Here is an 18,185-nt window from a genome sequence, read left to right as displayed (position 1 = left end):
ATTAGCATCTTGGCTTAAAGACCACAGTCACTGCATTGTAGAACATATTTGCAAGTTAAAACTGCATAACATTAATTATTAATATGGCACAACCTGAAACTGAAAATGTCTTCCAAGTGACTTACATAAATGATTGTGTGAAACTATATGTCCTTACAAAAAAGCACTGCACTACCATGAGGGTCTCAGGTGGTAACCATGGTACTTGATATAACATATTCATCCACCTTGATATATGAATAGCCTACATATTGGCCTATTTTAATATTGATAATAATAAGGAATTCCAGAGCAAATCAGCATTTTAGAGTGATTTCTGAAGGATCATGTGACACTGAAGACTGGAGTAACGATGCTGAAAATTCAGCTTTGCCATCACAGGAATAGATTACTTTTTCAAATCTATTAAAACTGAAAACTATTATTTTAAATTGTAATAATATTTCACAATATTACTTATTTTAGCTGTACATTTGATTAAATACATGTAATCGGATTTTTGTTGGACTAAGGATTTGATATTTGAGTGGCTTTTGACTAATGGTTATATTATGTAATGTAAGAGTATTGAGTGTGAATCGGAGGTGCTGTTGAGTGTACAATGCTACTTAGGTCGTTGCATGGTATTTTGTAATTGATAAATATTCAGATTGTGATTATTGATTGATTGTTTTGTCTAATTTGTCTTGTGTTTTAGTTTTTTTCTGTTGCTGCTGTAACACCTTAAAGGGATAGTTCACCCAAAAAAATTAAATGTTGTCATTTACTTAACCTCAAGTTGTTCCAAACCTGTATGAGTTTCATTCTTCTGTTGAACACAAGATAATATATTTTTAAGAATTTTGGAAACCAGACAGTCGATGGTAGCCACTGATTTCCATTGTAGAAAAAAATACTATGGAAGTCAATAGCTACCGTCAACTGCCTGGTTACCAACATTCTTCAAACTATCACATCTTGTGTTCAACAGAAGAAAGAAACTCATACAGGTTTGGAACAACTTGAGGGTGAGTAAATTATGACGGAATTTTCATTTTGGGGTGAACCATCCCTTTAATTTCTCCTTGGGGATCAATAAAGGAAGTCTAAAACTAATTTATTTGAATTAATTAATATGCATGTGGCATTTACATGGTACTTTTTTGTTAGTGTGGTCGACTAGACTGAGCCTTGAACATTGAATACATCATTGTAACTTACAGGCGCACACATATTTCTGCCTCTCCATACTGCTGTCCCATAATGCTTTGCACCTCTTCATATGTCTTTCCCAGCAGAGAGATTCCATTCCACTCCATAACCTGCATTCCTGAGGAACACAACACATGCCATTAGGAACAGTGAGTGAAATACATTTATTATGTTAGAATAGTAAAAACAGATTATCACAGTCTGTCTTGACCCAAAGTAAACATTATTTGTCAGAAGATTGTTATGGAAAGTATTAAGAAGATATGTTGTTTATAAAAGTCACCTACATTATTTAAAAGCATCAAATTGAGAGCCAAAGTTGGGTTTAGTGCGTCACTAAAAAAGTGAAGGCGCTGTAAACTGGGAAAACATGTCAAAAACTATTTTGATAGATTCACACACAGATAGACAGGAAAGATGTGCTATTGTGATTCCTGAGGAGAAATTCAGGAAGAGCAAGAACTGAATTACCTACAAACATACAAAAAAACATGCACACTTCTTCAATAGCATGCTTCCCTGAGCACTCCACTCACTAAAGGAAAACCGTCCTGCAGCATCAGGGACAGAGTGCAGAGGTGAGAGGAAATTTTAAAGAATCACTGCAAACTGAAGCCCATTTCAAGCCAAACCCCGGGCACTTACACAAATGAAAGCGAGTCCTCAGATAGGTCTTTTGCATACGGAGCGCTTCAGCGGCTGATAACAACAGGACATCATTAAAATGTCTGTTCATCTCTACACAATCAATCCCTTCAATTTCCACTCAGAAATCTCTCAAATGTTCAGCAAGTATGTCAGTCATATCTCCATATTACTCTGCAAGATTACCACTAGGCTAAAATCATCACTTCAGCTTTGAAGTATCGAAATTATTAATGCTTGATTTGGAATCAAATTCGGTTCATTTGCTGAAAATATTGTGAGCTATATAAAAGTGAGCATTCAAAATCATATTTAAAAAGGCTTTAATGTTAGAAAATACGCAATATTTTGCATCATATCGCAATACAAATGTATGGTTGATCCTTAAAATTGTTAAAAGATTAATCCTTATTTAACCAGAGCAGTGTGTTACAGTGCCAGTGGGATATAATATTATGCACTACAAGCACACATACTTTGTTGTTCTATGTTGAAGTGCATGGATATGAGTATGCATTGTGCAATTGTGTGTGCATTCAATTCTTGGCCCAAACAATAATAGCGCTACTGATATCAGCTATTAAATCTGCTCTCTAGTACTTTTTCCACTATATGGATATGGTATCAAGGGAAATGCATACTTAAAATGGAGAACAGATGCTTGTGTAATCTACCAGCAGATTGGTGCTTGCATATTTCAGGCATGAAACAAATCAAATCTAAATGTTTTGACACTATAAAGGAAAAATGCTTTTTAATTTTCTAAAATCACAAGTTATGAAAGAGTACAAATCAAACAAGCAAAAACATGTTCAGGAAGCTGAGCTACTCTCAGAGGAGCTCATCCAAATCGACAAAGCATGCTGAGCCAGCAGTGTCAACCAGGAGAGCAATCATACTGCAGCAACAGTGTCCCCGTTAAAATGAGAAATGGCTTCCCAAATTAGGCACTTATTGCTTTGAAAGACTGCTGAATGCTTCAAATAAAAGAATGAATATGCGGATGCTTGCTTATTTTAAACACCGTTTAACATATGAATAAAATAAGCATGTACATAAACATTTAAATAGAATTTGCTCATTTGTTTATTTGCACGTATTTCGCATCATTAACCCCTGAATGTCTGTAAGAGAATTTAACTTGCTGATGTTATCGGACAGAATAACAAAGAAGTTCTTACCTTCAACGACTTTTCCCGTTTGCTCGGCACATCCTCCTGCTGAAACATTGGCGATGTAGGCTCCGATCTCTCCGTTGGTCCCTGGAATCTCTTTTCCGCCCACAACTCTGATTCCCAGCCCTCTCCCTGAATTCACAAGGGTTCAGTTTAACTGATAAATGACTTAGTAATTGGATCCTAATCAAAGCATCTCAGTATCATTTTAAATGTGATCTCTTCACCAATACATCATTCACGAGGTAGATTGCAATGTTGTTTTGTTCTTCCTTCCAGTAATTCAGTTTGCAGGCCTAATTAACTACATTTAGCTTTGTATCTCTTTGAGTAATTGCTGCAAAAACATACCTGAGATGCTGTGGTCCTTGGGGTCCCTTTGCAGTTTGATATGAGTGTGTGGGAAGGGGTAATAGCTGCCTTTTATCTGCTACAACGAAAACACAATACAGAAGAAAATGATTAAACAATTCCTGGAGCTCTAACAGAGCTTTTGCAATAACTGTGCCTGCAGATGTGGTTTGGTGTTCTTTTAAAGATGAGTACAGTGTGTCCATGTATTTGCATGGTAACTGTGAAGTAGGACATGTTCCTGGAATAATCAATAGATAATCAAGTTCAAATTTGGAACACAACTTGTTTAGATGTGTGGCTTTAATTTTCCTGCAGTTTTAAGTGTTTTTTAAAATATGTTTTTGTGCATTTTTGATTACAATAAACGTAAAATTCTGTAACTTTTTTAACTTATTCTCACTTCAGCAATAATCAACACCAAGTGTTGTCTTTGAAAAGAGATCAAACTTAAGTCTGTGCTCTAAAGCATTCAAGATTTATGACAGTTTAAGTGGGAAATACAATTTTCAGGTATATGCTTAAATAGTGAATAAATGGATTATAAATATAGCGTAAATATAAAATAAAATCATAAAATCACCTAAAAATACAAAATATTAAATAAAACATTATCAAACTAAAATATAGGACATTAATTGTAACTGTCATTTTTGACCGACACGAGAGAGTACCAAATTAAAGCCATACATCTAAAGTTGTGTTCCAAATTTGAACTTGATTATCTAAAAAAAAATTAGCTTTCAGTAAGATTTTGTATTTTGTGATTAAGGATTCTTTTTTGACCGTGAGGAGCACAAATGTGACTTTTTTTTCAGGACCATTTCGCCTTTTCAAATCATGTCCATGACTTTGTGTGTTCACATAGCCAAAACCTTTACCAAGTTTCATACCATTCCGATGAAGTAAAAAAAAAATCGTAAAATTCAAAACATAAAATTTGTCAGTCAAAAAAGACTTAAGTGTCACGGCTCGTAGGAAGGATGGCGGAGATGAAAGTAGAAATAACACTTTCTTTAATAAAGTAAACTCAGGAACGGGTGAGACAGCGTGTATAACACAAACAATACCGGACAATGAAATGCAGACAGGAACTTAAATACACAGTGATGATGATTACAAATGACAGTCAGCTGTGAGGAAGGTGATCAGTGTCCATGGTTACAGATTGGTGGCGGGAAACACAGACAGGGAAACACAAGTGATGAATGACAACAGAAAGTCCATGAACGGAACATAATGTGACATTAAGAACACCAGAGGGTTAAGCGGCAACACTCACCGTAAAGCTGCTGACCCTACAATCTGATTGGTTACTAGGAATGTTATTCCAGGAACATGTCCAACTTCAACCACAGTTACCAGTCTTGCCATTACCCGCATTGTTATCGACTTGTAATTGTAAAGATTGTAAGTCAATAAATAATAGTTATGATTAAAACTATGTTTTTGTTTTTTTTGATAGGTATGTTGTTCCACAACCAACAAAAGCCCCCAGGAACACATCCTACTTGGCAAAATCACGAACACTCTGTGGGTGCCACTTTACCTGTCTTCTGTCTGGCCCGGCTTCTGGTCCACCACGTCCCTGGCAGGGTTTGTCAAACCAGTCAGTCTCTTCATGCTGAAGGTGATATGCTAGAAGACAGGAAGAAAGCAGCCACTGTACCATCACAAGCGACAAAACGTACTCGGTTACTAACGTAACCTCGGTTCTCTCTAGGAGAGGGAACGAGTACTGCGTCGAAGAACGCTACGGGAAAGATATTTCTTTGTCGAGATTGAAGCCAAAAATTAATCCTTAATTTTGTAATATTGTAAAACGCTTTTCTGAAGCATACAACCTAGGCGGAGCAATACAGCTCACCCATTGGCTGCTCTGCCAGAAAAGCACAGCCTATGCGAGGCCAGGACGCTGACCAATGAGGACGCTTCGCGCCCTTCTGCGTCACCTCCCGCCCAAACAGGCGTGGCCTAGGCCTATAAATACGAGCATAGCTGTCTAACACGCCGATTTTCGTCAATGAAGCGACGCAGCGTGGACACGCACGGCATGAGACGCAGTACTCGTTCCCTCTCCTAGAGAGAACCGAGGTTACGTTAGTAACCGAGTACGTTCTCTTACGTAGAGTTCTCTCGTACTGCGTCGAAGAACGCTACGGGAACCCTATGCAAACCGCCGTGCGTGTTCTTGGATCGACACAGACACCTAAGGGCGCGCGCGCCCTGGTATACAAGCGCCTACCCCAAGAAGTATAGGGAGAGCGGCTAAATAGCATCATCCCTTATAGTAGTGCCTCTTAAGGCATAATAGCATATATATGTAAATATAGATATATATGAAGGGTAATAGCATGCTCATGGGACACATTGTCAGTGAGTGATGCTTAAACATTGAAGTGACCTGGGCCGCAGCGCGGGGCAGGAACACTTATACATATTAGGCATTGAAGTGACCTGGGCCGCAGCGCGGGGCAGGAGCACTTGTACATATTACCATTGAAGTGACCTGGGCCGCAGCGCGGGGCAGGAACACTTATACATAGTCTTCTAGACCGAGAGCAGTTTAGCCTGCAACGCAGGAACCTCTAGGTTACAGAACCTAATAAATGTAGACGGGGAGGCCCAGCCTGCCGCCATACAGATATCATGTAACGATATTCCGCTATACCAAGCCCATGAAGAGGCCATGCCTCTCGTGGAATGTGCTCTGATGCCCAAAGGGCATTCCAAGCCTCTAGATGCGTAGGCTAGCGCAATGGCGTCCACTACCCATCGAGATAGACTCTGTTTCGTTGCGGCTCGTCCCTTGGAGCGCCCGCTGAACGAAACGAAGAGCTGCTCCGTCTGTCGAAAAACAGCGGAGCGGGACACGTAAGCTCTTAATGCCCTGACCGGGCAAAGGGAGCTATTTCCGTCCTCTGAGGCCGGCATGGCCGACAGGGAGATGACCTGAGCCCTGAACGGTGTGTTGAGGGACTTAGGCACGTACCCATGCTTCGGTTTCAATACGACTATAGAGTCGTTTGGCCCGAACTCCATACAAGAAGCTCTCACTGAGAGCGCTTGCAAGTCTCCCACACGCTTCACTGAAGCGAGAGCCAAAAGAAACACGGTCTTGAGAGACAGGTGTTTCATGTCAACTGAGTGAATAGGCTCGAAAGGGGCCCCTTTCATAGCGTTCAACACTGTAGAAAGGTCCCAAACGGGGACTGAAGGAGGCCTTGGAGGGTTTAACCTCCTGGCGCCTCTCAGGAAGCGGACCACCAGGTCGTTCCTGCCTAGTGAACGGCCAAGCGTTGGATTAACGAACGCTGATATGGCAGCCACATAGACTTTGAGCGTGGATGGGGTTCTTCCCTTATCCAATAGCTCTTGCAAGAAGGAGAGAATCTCCGGTTCTCCACACTGAAGTGGTGACAGACCTTGATCTGAACACCATCCAGAGAACACCGACCATTTGGAAGCGTAGAGCCGTCTAGTAGACGGAGCCCTAGCTTGTTCGATCGTGTCTAACACTCCTCTTGGGAGGTTAGCGGGTACCCGTTTATGGCCCATACGTGTAGGGACCAAAGCTCGGGGTGAGGATGCAGAATCGAGCCCTTGGCCTGTGAGAGGAGGTCTCTCCTCACTGGAATCGGCCACGGGGCAGTACTTTTCAGTCGCATCAAAGCTGGGAACCAGGTCTGATTCGTCCAGAATGGAGCAACTAGCAGTACTGAGCATCCGCTCTCCTTGATACGCTCCAGCACTTGAGGCAGGAGTGAGACAGGAGGAAAAGCATAGAGCGGGCGGCGGGGCCAGACTCTGGCCAGCGCGTTCGCGCTCTTCGAAAAGAATTCTGGGCAATGAGCGTTTTCCTGGTTTGCAAACAGGTCTATTTCCGCTCTGCCGAACATTTTCCACAGCAGACGCACTGTCTGTGTGTGTAGGGACCACTCTCCCGTAGGAACGTTGTTCCGTGAGAGTCTGTCCGGGCCTACGTTCAAGTGACCTGGCACGTGCATTGCTCTTAACGAGCGCAGGTTGTGCTGGGCCCACACCAGTATGCGTTCCGCTAACCTGAATAGGTTCCGGGATCTCACGCCACCCTGGCGGTTTATGTAGGCTACTACCGACATGTTGTCCGAGCGGACCAGGACGTGGTGTCCTTTTATCCGGGGACAGAAGCGCCTCAGCGCAAAGTCCACTGCCATCATTTCCAGGCAGTTTATGTGCGGTAGTTCGGCTCGCTCTGACCACTGGCCAAAGAGCGGACTGCCGTCGAGCAGTGCTCCCCAGCCTGAGGTGGACGCGTCCGTGGACACCACCTTCAGGCTCGAGGAAGTCCCCAGGCTTACACCTGACCGGTACCAGTCTGACGCTCTCCATGGTGTCAGGGCTGAAATGCATTCCTGAGTGACCTTGAGGCGATAACGACCGTGTAACCATGCTCGGCGCGGTACGCGCGCTCTCAACCAGAACTGTAGTGGGCGCATGCGCAGCAGGCCCAACTGCAGCACTGTTGAGGCTGAGGCCATGAGGCCCAGCATTTTCTGAAATCTCCTGAGTGGCACTATGTGGCCGCTGAGGAAGGATTTCGCCATTGCAGGGTATTTTGCCTGCGCTGTGATGACAGCTGTGCTGTCATAGACAGTGAGTTCAGATCCAGTCCTAAAAAGGAGATCCTTTGACTGGGAAACAGTGAACTTTTCTCCCAATTGACTCTCAGACCTAAGCACTCGAGGTGATCGAGAATTAGGGTCTTGTGGCGGATGCGTTCTGAAGGTGATTGAGCTAGAATCAGCCAATCGTCCAAATAATTCAGAATTCGAATGCCGCGGAGTCTCAGGGGTGCCAGCGCCGCGTCCATGCACACTGTAAATGTACGAGGTGCTAGAGACAGGCCGAATGGCAGGACTGTGTACTGGTATGCCTGGCCCCCGAAGGCGAATCTCAAAAATCGCCTGTGACGTGACGCAATTTGTATGAAAATACGCGTCTTTCAGATCTATTGCCATAAACCAGTCTCCTCGGCGAATCTGCGCGAGGATAGCTCTGGTCGTGAGCATTCTGAACTTTCGCTTTGTCAGCGCTTTGTTCAGATGCCTGAGATCTAAAATGGGTCTGAGACCCCCGTCTTTTTTCGGTTCCAGAAAATATCTGCTGTACAGACCCCCTTCGCTCTGAGCTTGAGATAAAGGCTCTATGGCCCCTTTGCTCAATAGCTTCGCTATTTCGGCTCGAAGTAGATGTGCTACTTCTGTTTTCACCGTAGTTTCGACTTTCTCCGTGAAACGGGGAGGGCGTCGATGAAACTGTAGCGAATAGCCTCTTTTTATAGTCTCTAGCACCCATTCTGAGACCCCGGGAAGTCATTCCCATGCATCTGCACGTGTGACTAGGGGTTGAATGTAATCTGGGCCCTGGTCGCGAAATGGCGGCGACACGAGAGCAACCGTGTGCTGTGACATGGACGCCGTGGCGTGTGAGGCGGGGGGCATGTTTAACACAGTATGCATCCCGCGCGCGCTCAGCTCTCTGTGTCGAGAGAGAGCGCGCGGGACGAGTCCCGTAGGGCTCGTGATGTTTGTGAATAAACGTGGGCGCTTGGTGGCGGGCACATTTATAACACCGGGAACACTGTTTTTGTGTACTGACTGACCGTTCGTTAGTTTCGTTTTTACAGAAAACCGCGGAACGTGCAGTGTGTAGTGGTTGTGGGCACTTGGCAGTGGGTCACGCTCACTACATGTAAAACACAATCGGCATGAGCCGATTTTATGTGTGCAGACCCTGTGTTGTTCAGGGCTGTGCTTGCACGGGTTGAAAAACCGGGCTCTGGTCGCGAAATGGCGGCGACACGAGAGCAGTCGTGTGCTGTAACATGGGCGCCATTGCAGCGTGATGCGGGGGCGCGCTTAATCGAGCGGGCAGCCCGCGCGCGCTCTCAGCTCTCTCAGCTGAAAGAGGGAGCGCGCGGTGCGAGCCCCGTACGGCTCGGCATGTTTGAGAATAAATGTGGGTGCGTGAACGCGGGTACATTTATAGCACTGGGAAGTACTGTCTATTAGAACTGACTGACCGTGCATAGGTTTCGTTTCATAGAAACCGTGTGACATGTAGCTTGTAGTGATTGTGGGCGCTTGAAAACGGGCACGCTCACTACATATAATGCACAATCGAAATGAGTCGATTTATGTGTGCAAGCCCTGTATTGTGCGGGGCTGTGCTTGTGTGTACAGATGGGCACTGGGTCGTGGGCATACAGTTACACACATTACATCATCGGCCATGGCCGGGACACCGTGTAGCACAGAGAGTACTGTCTATCAGAACCGACTGACCGTACATTCGTTTCGTTTTTACAGAAACCACGGGACATGCAGTGTGTAGTGATTGTGGGCACTGAAAAGCGGGCACGTTCACTAGCTTACATGTGAAGCACAACCGACACGAGTCGGTTTTATGTGTGCAAGCCCTGTATTGTGTAGGGCTGTGCTTGTGTGTACGAATGGGCACTAGGTCGTGGGCATTACGGATACACACATTACACCATCGGCCGTGGCCGGGACACCAGTAAATACATTTTCAGATTTACCTGGGGCGTCGTGAAAACGGCGTCTGTGTGCAGGCAAACGGGCATTGATGCCGATTTGGTGACTGCAAAATACACTGGCACGGTCGCGAATGTTGGGACTGTGCGAGCGAGACATTTTAGTGAAATCCGGCCGCGGCGGGATTTTAACACTGTAGCTTTCCTCGAAGCAGAAATGCGCATCCTGGCTGAAAACGGGGCTTTCCGGGACTCCGCGATTTCTTCGTGAATTCAGGAAGAAAAAGGCGCGGGTCGTGAGGACGGTAACGTACGTTCCTCTGCAGAAAAGCAGCCATCCAGCCGGTAAGCGCATCGATGCTGGTCTTTCTCCGTCGACGCTCACGAGCGGCGGGGGAGGGGAGATCCTCGGAGCTCGCCCATCCCTCGCTACCCGAAGCGAGGAGAGAACAGCAGTCGTCCTTCACAGACACGGCTTCATCTTCCTCATCTATGACGGACGCGGCGGCACACAGCGGCCCTTGTCCGTCGGTCAGAGAGTCCAGCGAAGCGGGCGGAGGAGCTAGCGGCAGCAGCGGCGAGCACCTCGTGGTGAAGGGAGGTTCCGGGCTCCGCTGAGCACGGCGCTTTTCACGGCGCGGCACTACAGCGGGCGGAAAAGGGTGCAGCTTCAGTAAATGAACGCCAGGCGAGTCCGCAGAGTCACCGTAGGCATCAAATTACAGCGATGGCAGCCGCCATCGACGAGAGCTGAAGCTGCGTGATACTCACAGGCAGGAAACACAGCACGTGGTCCCTGTCGCTGAGCGGGGCTCTACACGAGCCACAGGAGGTGCGAGACATCTTGAAAAAGACGCTCGGCTCTTTTAGTGTGGAAAAACTGTGTGACGCGACGGCGAACACACACACAAAACACACACACATAATGTAAAGGATATTCCACGCCGGAGAAGCGCAGCAGGGAACGGCGGCTGAAGGCGGCGATGACCAGCGGCTTCAGGTAAGAGGCGCGTCCTGCTGAGGTGCTTGTATCCAAACGGCTGTGGTGGCTCGAATCCAATCCAACGATGCGTGCAGCTTCGTGAATTTAAGAAAATCGGCGTGTTAGACAGCTATGCTCGTATTTATAGGCCTAGGCCACGCCTGTTTGGGCGGGAGGTGACGCAGAAGGGCGCGAAGCGTCCTCATTGGTCAGCGTCCTGGCCTCGCATAGGCTGTGCTTTTCTGGCAGAGCAGCCAATGGGTGAGCTGTATTGCTCCGCCTAGGTTGTATGCTTCAGAAAAGCGTTTTACAATATTACAAAATTAAGGATTAATTTTTGGCTTCAATCTCGACAAAGAAATATCTTTCCCGTAGCGTTCTTCGACGCAGTACGAGAGAACTCTACGTAAGAGAACTGGGGCATGTGTCCCACTCCACCACTTTTCTCCCAGACAACCATCCCTTCACAACCCCCAGTTGGGGACACTTATTTGCTAGAGTGTTTGACAGCTTGATGGATTTAGGTTAGGGTTTAAAAGGGTTGGACATTATCTTCCATTCCAGAAGATCTCAAATCAAGAGTGTTCATTTAGACAAATGCTAAATGTACTTAAGTAGCCTGTCCCCAGGGAAAGCGGTGGCGGAGGATGGTGAGGGCAGGAAAAGCAATGATCTGGGACATGTTTAGGGCATGCACACATGAACATGCATGCTGTGTCCCTTCATGACTGGTCTACATGTCATGCGTCGAGGATTTGATAGAGAACTGCTGTGGGTCTGAACCACAGCAGATATACGCACATACACACACCATCATACAACAGTGTGATGATGAGATGCCTTACCATATGTCTGATGATAAATACAGTTTCTGTCAGTACTATCTCTAGCACACTAGTTAGACTACAAGTAAACCACTACTCAAACCAAACAAAACCACAGCTTATGTTCTATAAAACCAGACTTTCATGATGCTAAAATGCAATTGACTTCAAACTGTAATCAGCACATTCAAAAAACTTGTTCTTATTCAGTGTTGTCATCTAGTTTTCAGTAAAAAAAAAAAAAAACATTCTTAAAGACAAATATAGTTGAGACGCGAAATTGTGTAAGATAAGACTATAAGATAAGGACACATTGTATTCAATTCATGCTCAAAATAATGGGTAAGAAAATGTATTCAATGTATTTCTAAGATCTGCTATTTTGGCTCTCAACTAAATTTATCTTTTGTTTTAAGAATATTTAGAATGTGTAATGTAAGAACGCTTAATATTATAGAAAAAAGACAAAAATACTGAATAAGACAATGACTTTTTAAGTGTACTTTGTCTCACCTACAGAGTTGCAGTGGTAATATGTTAGTCTAGCATCCTACAGTATAAGACTGTATATAGATCTACATGCTGTTTTTTTTTTTCAGCTGACATTTCAAGTAGTCTAGCACTTTCTTCAAAGACACTGGGAATTCCTAGAATAATTCATAACTCAAGATAGGGCAGACATGTCAGCACATACCTAAAATAGATCAGACGAGCAATATCTTCTGTTTTGTTTACTGGGTATTTTGCACAACCTGCAGTTGCTTTGATTACAATACTGTGTAAGGCAAGCGAATCGTTTTTTTTTTTTTATTCATGAGGCAGCACTATAGTACGCCACAAATCATAATTTAACTCCTAATAGAGTGAGAAGAAAAAGGACAACCGGATCTGTCAGCAAGAGTTTTGCAATGAAGACCTTGATGTGCTGTCCTTCTGCAAGGAAATGTCACCTTAAATCAACAGTGCATTCACTTTATAACCCAGATTAGAGGAACCATTGACCATGGCACAAACCAATGGCTTATAGAAAACTGTCATTCTAGCCAACACACTATCAAAAGGACACATCAATCTAATGACTTTTATCCTGCACCATCAAAACAGCCATTCCATTACATTAGTGACATTTTGGTGGGGCAAGATAAAGGTTGATAGAGTGACATTTCCTATTTAGCCTACCCTGTTCTAGGATACTTCTGCTATGGTATGCACACATGAACGTGTGTATGTAGACATGTATGTGCCCTGGTTGATATGATCAGGCTATGTAAGAGAGATCTTGAGGAAGTGCAGTGATAATGAACACCAGGATGGGTCTGAGGTGCACCACTGAGAAATGCCCATCATTCAAGACTACAGTATGGCACGCATGAAAGTATAGGTTTATGCTTAATGATATTTTGAAGGTTGCTGAACAGCAGTTCTCACCTTTCACATTCCAGCTAGGACCTCCAGCTGTAGTGCAAACGTTGTATTTCAGAGAATTCATAGTAAAATTAGCCTTAAAACAGAGCTATGTTGTGCCAATAAAAACACTGTTATATTTGCAGTGCAGGTTGATAACTTGTACTATTTCAAATATCGAATACATGCAATAATTAAATTTTCTAAAATATCTAATAACACACCATTGTATTTTACTCTAGAGAGCCTTTTAAAAGCTATTTTAGTTAACATTAACAATACCTATACAGCATTTATTAATCTTAATTTGAACATTTACTAATAATTAAAATTAAAAGTTGTATTTGTTAACAGTTAATGCACTACAAACTAACATGAACAAACAATGAACAGCTGGAATTGTATTAACTAACATTAACAAAGATTAAGAAATAGTGTAACAAATGTATTGCTCATTGTTAGTTCATACATTAACTAATGTTAACAAATGACCTTATTGTAAAGTGTTACCAAATTATTTGTTTAGTAACACCAGCAGTACTAGTCTTAATGGGATGATCCAGGTTCAAAACTAAGCTCTATTGACAGCATCTACGGCATATTTGCAATTACCACACAAAATACATTTTAAAGCAAAATGCGTGGCTTAAAAACAGCAGTTATTTATGATTTCTGCTTGTTTATACAAACTGAGACTACTGAAAGTTTTTGAACCTGGAACATTCCTTTGACTGTGAACATAAGCAAGCTAAATAGGCTGTTTCAGAAACACAAACCATTTCTGATACTCTCACAACAGAGCATGGGGTCACATCTGTGCAAACCCAGCAGAGCATTTAGTGTTGTAAACCAACATATATTCACAATTTGCACTCAGTTTATACCAGCTTTACACCTGGTGTATGTTAAACCTTCCAAAAAGCTTGACGTTCAACACAATATCACAATCTAGAGGGGATTTTAAAATGTTTCTCAATGTTGTCTTATTGGCAATGAGACCCCCGTGACAGCTTAAAGATTAAAAATGTGTTTTACAGGGGGAAATAATAATGAAACATTATATTCATTAACCAAACCATTTGTGTAAATTGCCTATAAGACAGACCTTCAAAACAATTCAATACCTGGGTGTTAAATTTCAATCCTTGCTTAATGTTCACTTCAGTATAAAGAACAAAATACGAAAAACAGAAAGAGAATGAATAGTATATTTACTGAAAATATATGAATCTTCATGTAACATGCAAGATGTTTTTAAATTCACATTTATAAGCCATGCAAAAAACTGTAATAGCAAGAATTTATTGAGAATGAAAATTGGAAACACACCAATGACAGACATTACATGACATAAATAAGAAAACTGTAAAACAGGCGAGTTAAAAGTAGTATATATGGAGGTAATGAAAAACTAAGCTCCAATTAATGCATGTTATAAACAGATAAACTTCATTTAACCCTCATTTAATTTACAACTTTATCTCATCACGAGTCAAAAGCACAAATTTGTCTATATTAGTGTCCACAAGGGTAGAAAATGGAAGGATATACATTCACTAGATTAATTTTGCCACTTGCATTTCTGCAACCTGACATATTCTGGATTTATGAAAACCAGACAAAATAAACAAGGTACTCCCATGAATTTAACATTTGAGAATGTCTTAAAAAGAAGATAAAAGTTTAATTATGATTAAAATGAATGGTTTCCTCATCAACTTGAGGACTTCGATAAATAACAAAGGCTCTGAATGCACAGTATAATGAATTAAAATAGCTGAATTAATAGTTTTCAAGATCTCCAAAATTGTTTCTCCTCTTATATGTTCTGTATATGACAAAGCAAAAGTGGGAAAGGAAACAAGTTCCTTTTTGCATGCAAATAGGCATGCGTTTATACATAAAAACCAATACTATGTATACATACAGTATGCAGGTGAAGGTTTTAATTTAAGAGTATGACATGCAAATGCAACACCCTGCAAATTGTAAAGTAAATCTAAAAAAAGATGAAAAACGTAAAGGAAAACGTAACAATTGAATTTACACACATATATAAACAATGCATTCAGAACCATACAAAAGATTAATATCAACAGAAGCTGGGATTAAAGATAACATATCTCATAACAAATTTACCTTCACTATCTGACATGGCCCCCTGAAGGTCATCCTTTATAAAGGCAATGTCTCGTTCATAGCCACTTGTCCTGGACTCCTCTCTCATGTGCTGTTGGACTTCTGGAAGAGAGTGACTGGAGCCAAATTGGTCCCTTGAGTCTGCTGAGATGGGTGGAAGTGGGCCTGCAGATGCTCTGGCCATGCCCATGGGCTGACCAACAGGACTCAATGGACTCTCTTCTTCTGAGTTTTGTGCAACAATGGGAATCCGACCCCTGCTCTGACTAATTGGCAGACTTGTTGGTTTAGCCCTAGATACAAACTGTGAATCCATGCCCTCACCCTCTGTTTTCAGGCGTAGTGAGGAGTTTGATAAGTCTCTTTTGATAGATAGGTCCAGTCCATAGACAGAGGAAGGCCTAGAGGAAGGTCTTGACCGAGTGCCGCTGGGATAGGTACCATCATCGTGGATGGAAGACCTTATGGTAGGTCCTAGGTTGAGAGATTGGCCAAAGTTGAGTGACTGAGCCAGGTTAGGATTAAGAGCTGAACCCAAATATTTCTGTTGCTCCACTAGGTTCTTCCTAAGACCGAATGTGATCTCATCCTGCAGGAGCCTTGCCCTGGTAGACAGTCCACCAACTGATGAGCTGGCTGAGGCCAAAAAGCTGCTGTAGTCTAGTTCAAGGTCCCTGCTCTCTTGAATAGGTGAAAACTTAATTTTAGGGTCAATTAGAGCTTTTTTATTCTTTAACTGTTTTTGGTAAAGAACTGAGGCAGGCAGTTGCTTGGCAGCCTGCTTTTCTAAAGTTAGTCTCCCAATGCTGTATTTTTCAGCTTTAGGGAAATGTCTAAAACTAGTGTCAGAGTGCAGGTAGTGAGGCAGACCGGTAAGCTGTTCAAGGCTATCTGTACCTCGTCTGAATTCCTGCTTAATTTGCTGTTTCAACATCTTCAATTCATATGGCTCCTCCATGGACTCCTCGTCAGCTTTACCATACGAATGCAGTCGGGAAGCAGCCTGAAGAGGAGCAAGAAAGTCTGCCACATCTGCTGTTCGACGAACATCAGCAGTCCGGAGAAGTCTGTCCGCTTTGCTGATATCCTTATCTGCGATACTGAAGCTTGAACTTAGGCCTGCTGAGCTCTTTGTGAGTTCACCGATGTCATCAATCAGGACATAGTTCCTGGCATTGTGATGATCGAGTTCTGCATAGAAGGACTCAGCTGATATGCTGGACATGGGGCTGCTGGCCATGCTGGCTCTCTCTTCCAGGCCCATCCTCAGATCAAGGCTACTGTATTTACCCCCGAGGTGGGAAACTCCATAGACACTCTCTGTGGATGTAGGGACAATTAGGAGGGGCTGGTTGCGTACAACCTCATAGTTTGTCGTAATCTTTGGCTCTAAGTCAGACAAAGTAGTCTGACGGGGTTTCTGTTGCATCAGAAGGAGTGAGGAATGGTCATAGCCAGTCTGCTGGGACTGCTGATTGAGTGAGGGTACTGATGAGTAGATGGATTGGTAGGGGGACACCTGCTGATGGTAAAGAGACTGCTGCTGGTACAATGTCTGCTGAGGATACTGACTTGTTTGGGATGCATATTGATAATGGGAATATGGGCTTGTAAGTTGTGCATACTGGGACTCAGCCTCAGTCTGTGGTGGGATGAACTGGTTAAACTCTGACTGTGGGGCAGTCCGTGGCCGTTCTAGTCCATGACCATTACCTCGTGCCTCTCTGATGTTGCTGACCTCACTATCTGACATGTAGTCTCGCTCTTCTGCCACTCCTTGTAAGTAGGCTCTCTCCCTCTTCTCTCTCTCTTTCAGTAAAGCCTCTTTCCTTCGATTTATACCCATTTCCAGATATCTCAATTTAGCATCTATCTCTTTCTCCTCCTCATCAAGTTCTGCCTGTATCTTACGAAGTTTTGAGGACTCACGTTCAACTAAATCCAGCTCCTTGTCTATGTCTTGGAGGATTTTGGCCCGTGCCATAGTGGTGTTCCTGCACATTCGCCTTCTGGCTGAAGCAGTGGAGTACTCAGACAGGCCAATGATGGTATCTTCTTCCGGTGGTGGATGAGGTAGTGTGCGTTTTACTTTCTTCTGAGTGCCAACTGGTGTGCCACACTGAGAACCTTTGCTCTGTAGATAAAAACAAACAAAACAAAAAAAAAAAACAGAGAGAGAAAGAAAAACAAGCACATGATAGGCAAGATATCCCAGATAGCAAGGTGACATTGATATAATGTTGAGTTTTGATCTAAACCATAATTGTATTTGAGATTGACATTTTAACGTTTAACGTGTGTTGGATCAGCATTGACATTTTGATGAAAGCCGAAAGCACACATGGGTGAAGACAGTGACATTGAACTAACAGTGATTTGTAATTGATGACCACAAGGTCATGCAGGTACGTATCTCTGCAGAACACTAGTAGGTGTTCCCCAATCAGTGAGGCGTTTTCAAACCACGATGGCCATTTCCAACCGCTTTACCCAATTTGCTCTAATTCCACTGGCGGCTTGATGATTTTAGCAAGTCTGTTGAAAAAGGGTTGAAAAACATCCATTGTAGTTTGAAAATGGAAAATTTTGGTTTTGCATGTGTACTTCACAGTAGTGATGCTTCCTCATTAGAGAAAAAACACAGGTGCATCATATACATGAGTCTTGTTTGTTGAATCCCCCGACATAGTTTAAAAAACTTTTGTGCATATTGAGATAAAACAATGGTACTGACATATTTTAAGATATGCCAGTGCAAGTTGCTTTCAGTTAAAACATCTCAAACATGAATTTTAGTCTGGGACTAGGCTTCAGCCTTGTCTGTGAAACCGGGGGCTTTATGAGAAAGTGACTGACATGGCTACGCTTAATGGCTAATTATAAACCTAAGCACTTTTATTATTCAAGATAAACTTGTCACTTGAATGCTATGTAGTTTC

The 18,185-nt window shown here is 43.1% G+C and overlaps 1 protein-coding gene across 1 annotated transcript in view; it reads right to left on the bottom strand.

The window, feature by feature from the left end:
- The window catches only part of pclob (piccolo presynaptic cytomatrix protein b), a 108,558-nt gene that overhangs the window by 15,698 nt on the left and 74,675 nt on the right, over positions 1-18,185 (bottom strand). Inside the window, exons 22-27 of the mRNA XM_079619989.1 lie at positions 15,247-17,380; positions 13,132-13,158; positions 4,912-5,000; positions 3,363-3,438; positions 3,018-3,143; positions 1,201-1,309 (exon numbers count right to left, since the gene is read on the bottom strand). Coding sequence (XP_079476115.1) covers positions 1,201-1,309; positions 3,018-3,143; positions 3,363-3,438; positions 4,912-5,000; positions 13,132-13,158; positions 15,247-17,380 — 2,561 coding nt within the window. The remainder of the gene's footprint in view (positions 1-1,200; positions 1,310-3,017; positions 3,144-3,362; positions 3,439-4,911; positions 5,001-13,131; positions 13,159-15,246; positions 17,381-18,185) is intronic.

Source organism: Phoxinus phoxinus (assembly GCF_949152265.1).
Source record: "Phoxinus phoxinus genome assembly, chromosome: 8".
NCBI classification, from domain to species: Eukaryota; Metazoa; Chordata; class Actinopteri; order Cypriniformes; family Leuciscidae; genus Phoxinus; species Phoxinus phoxinus.
This window is presented reverse-complemented; position numbering and strand designations above follow the sequence as displayed.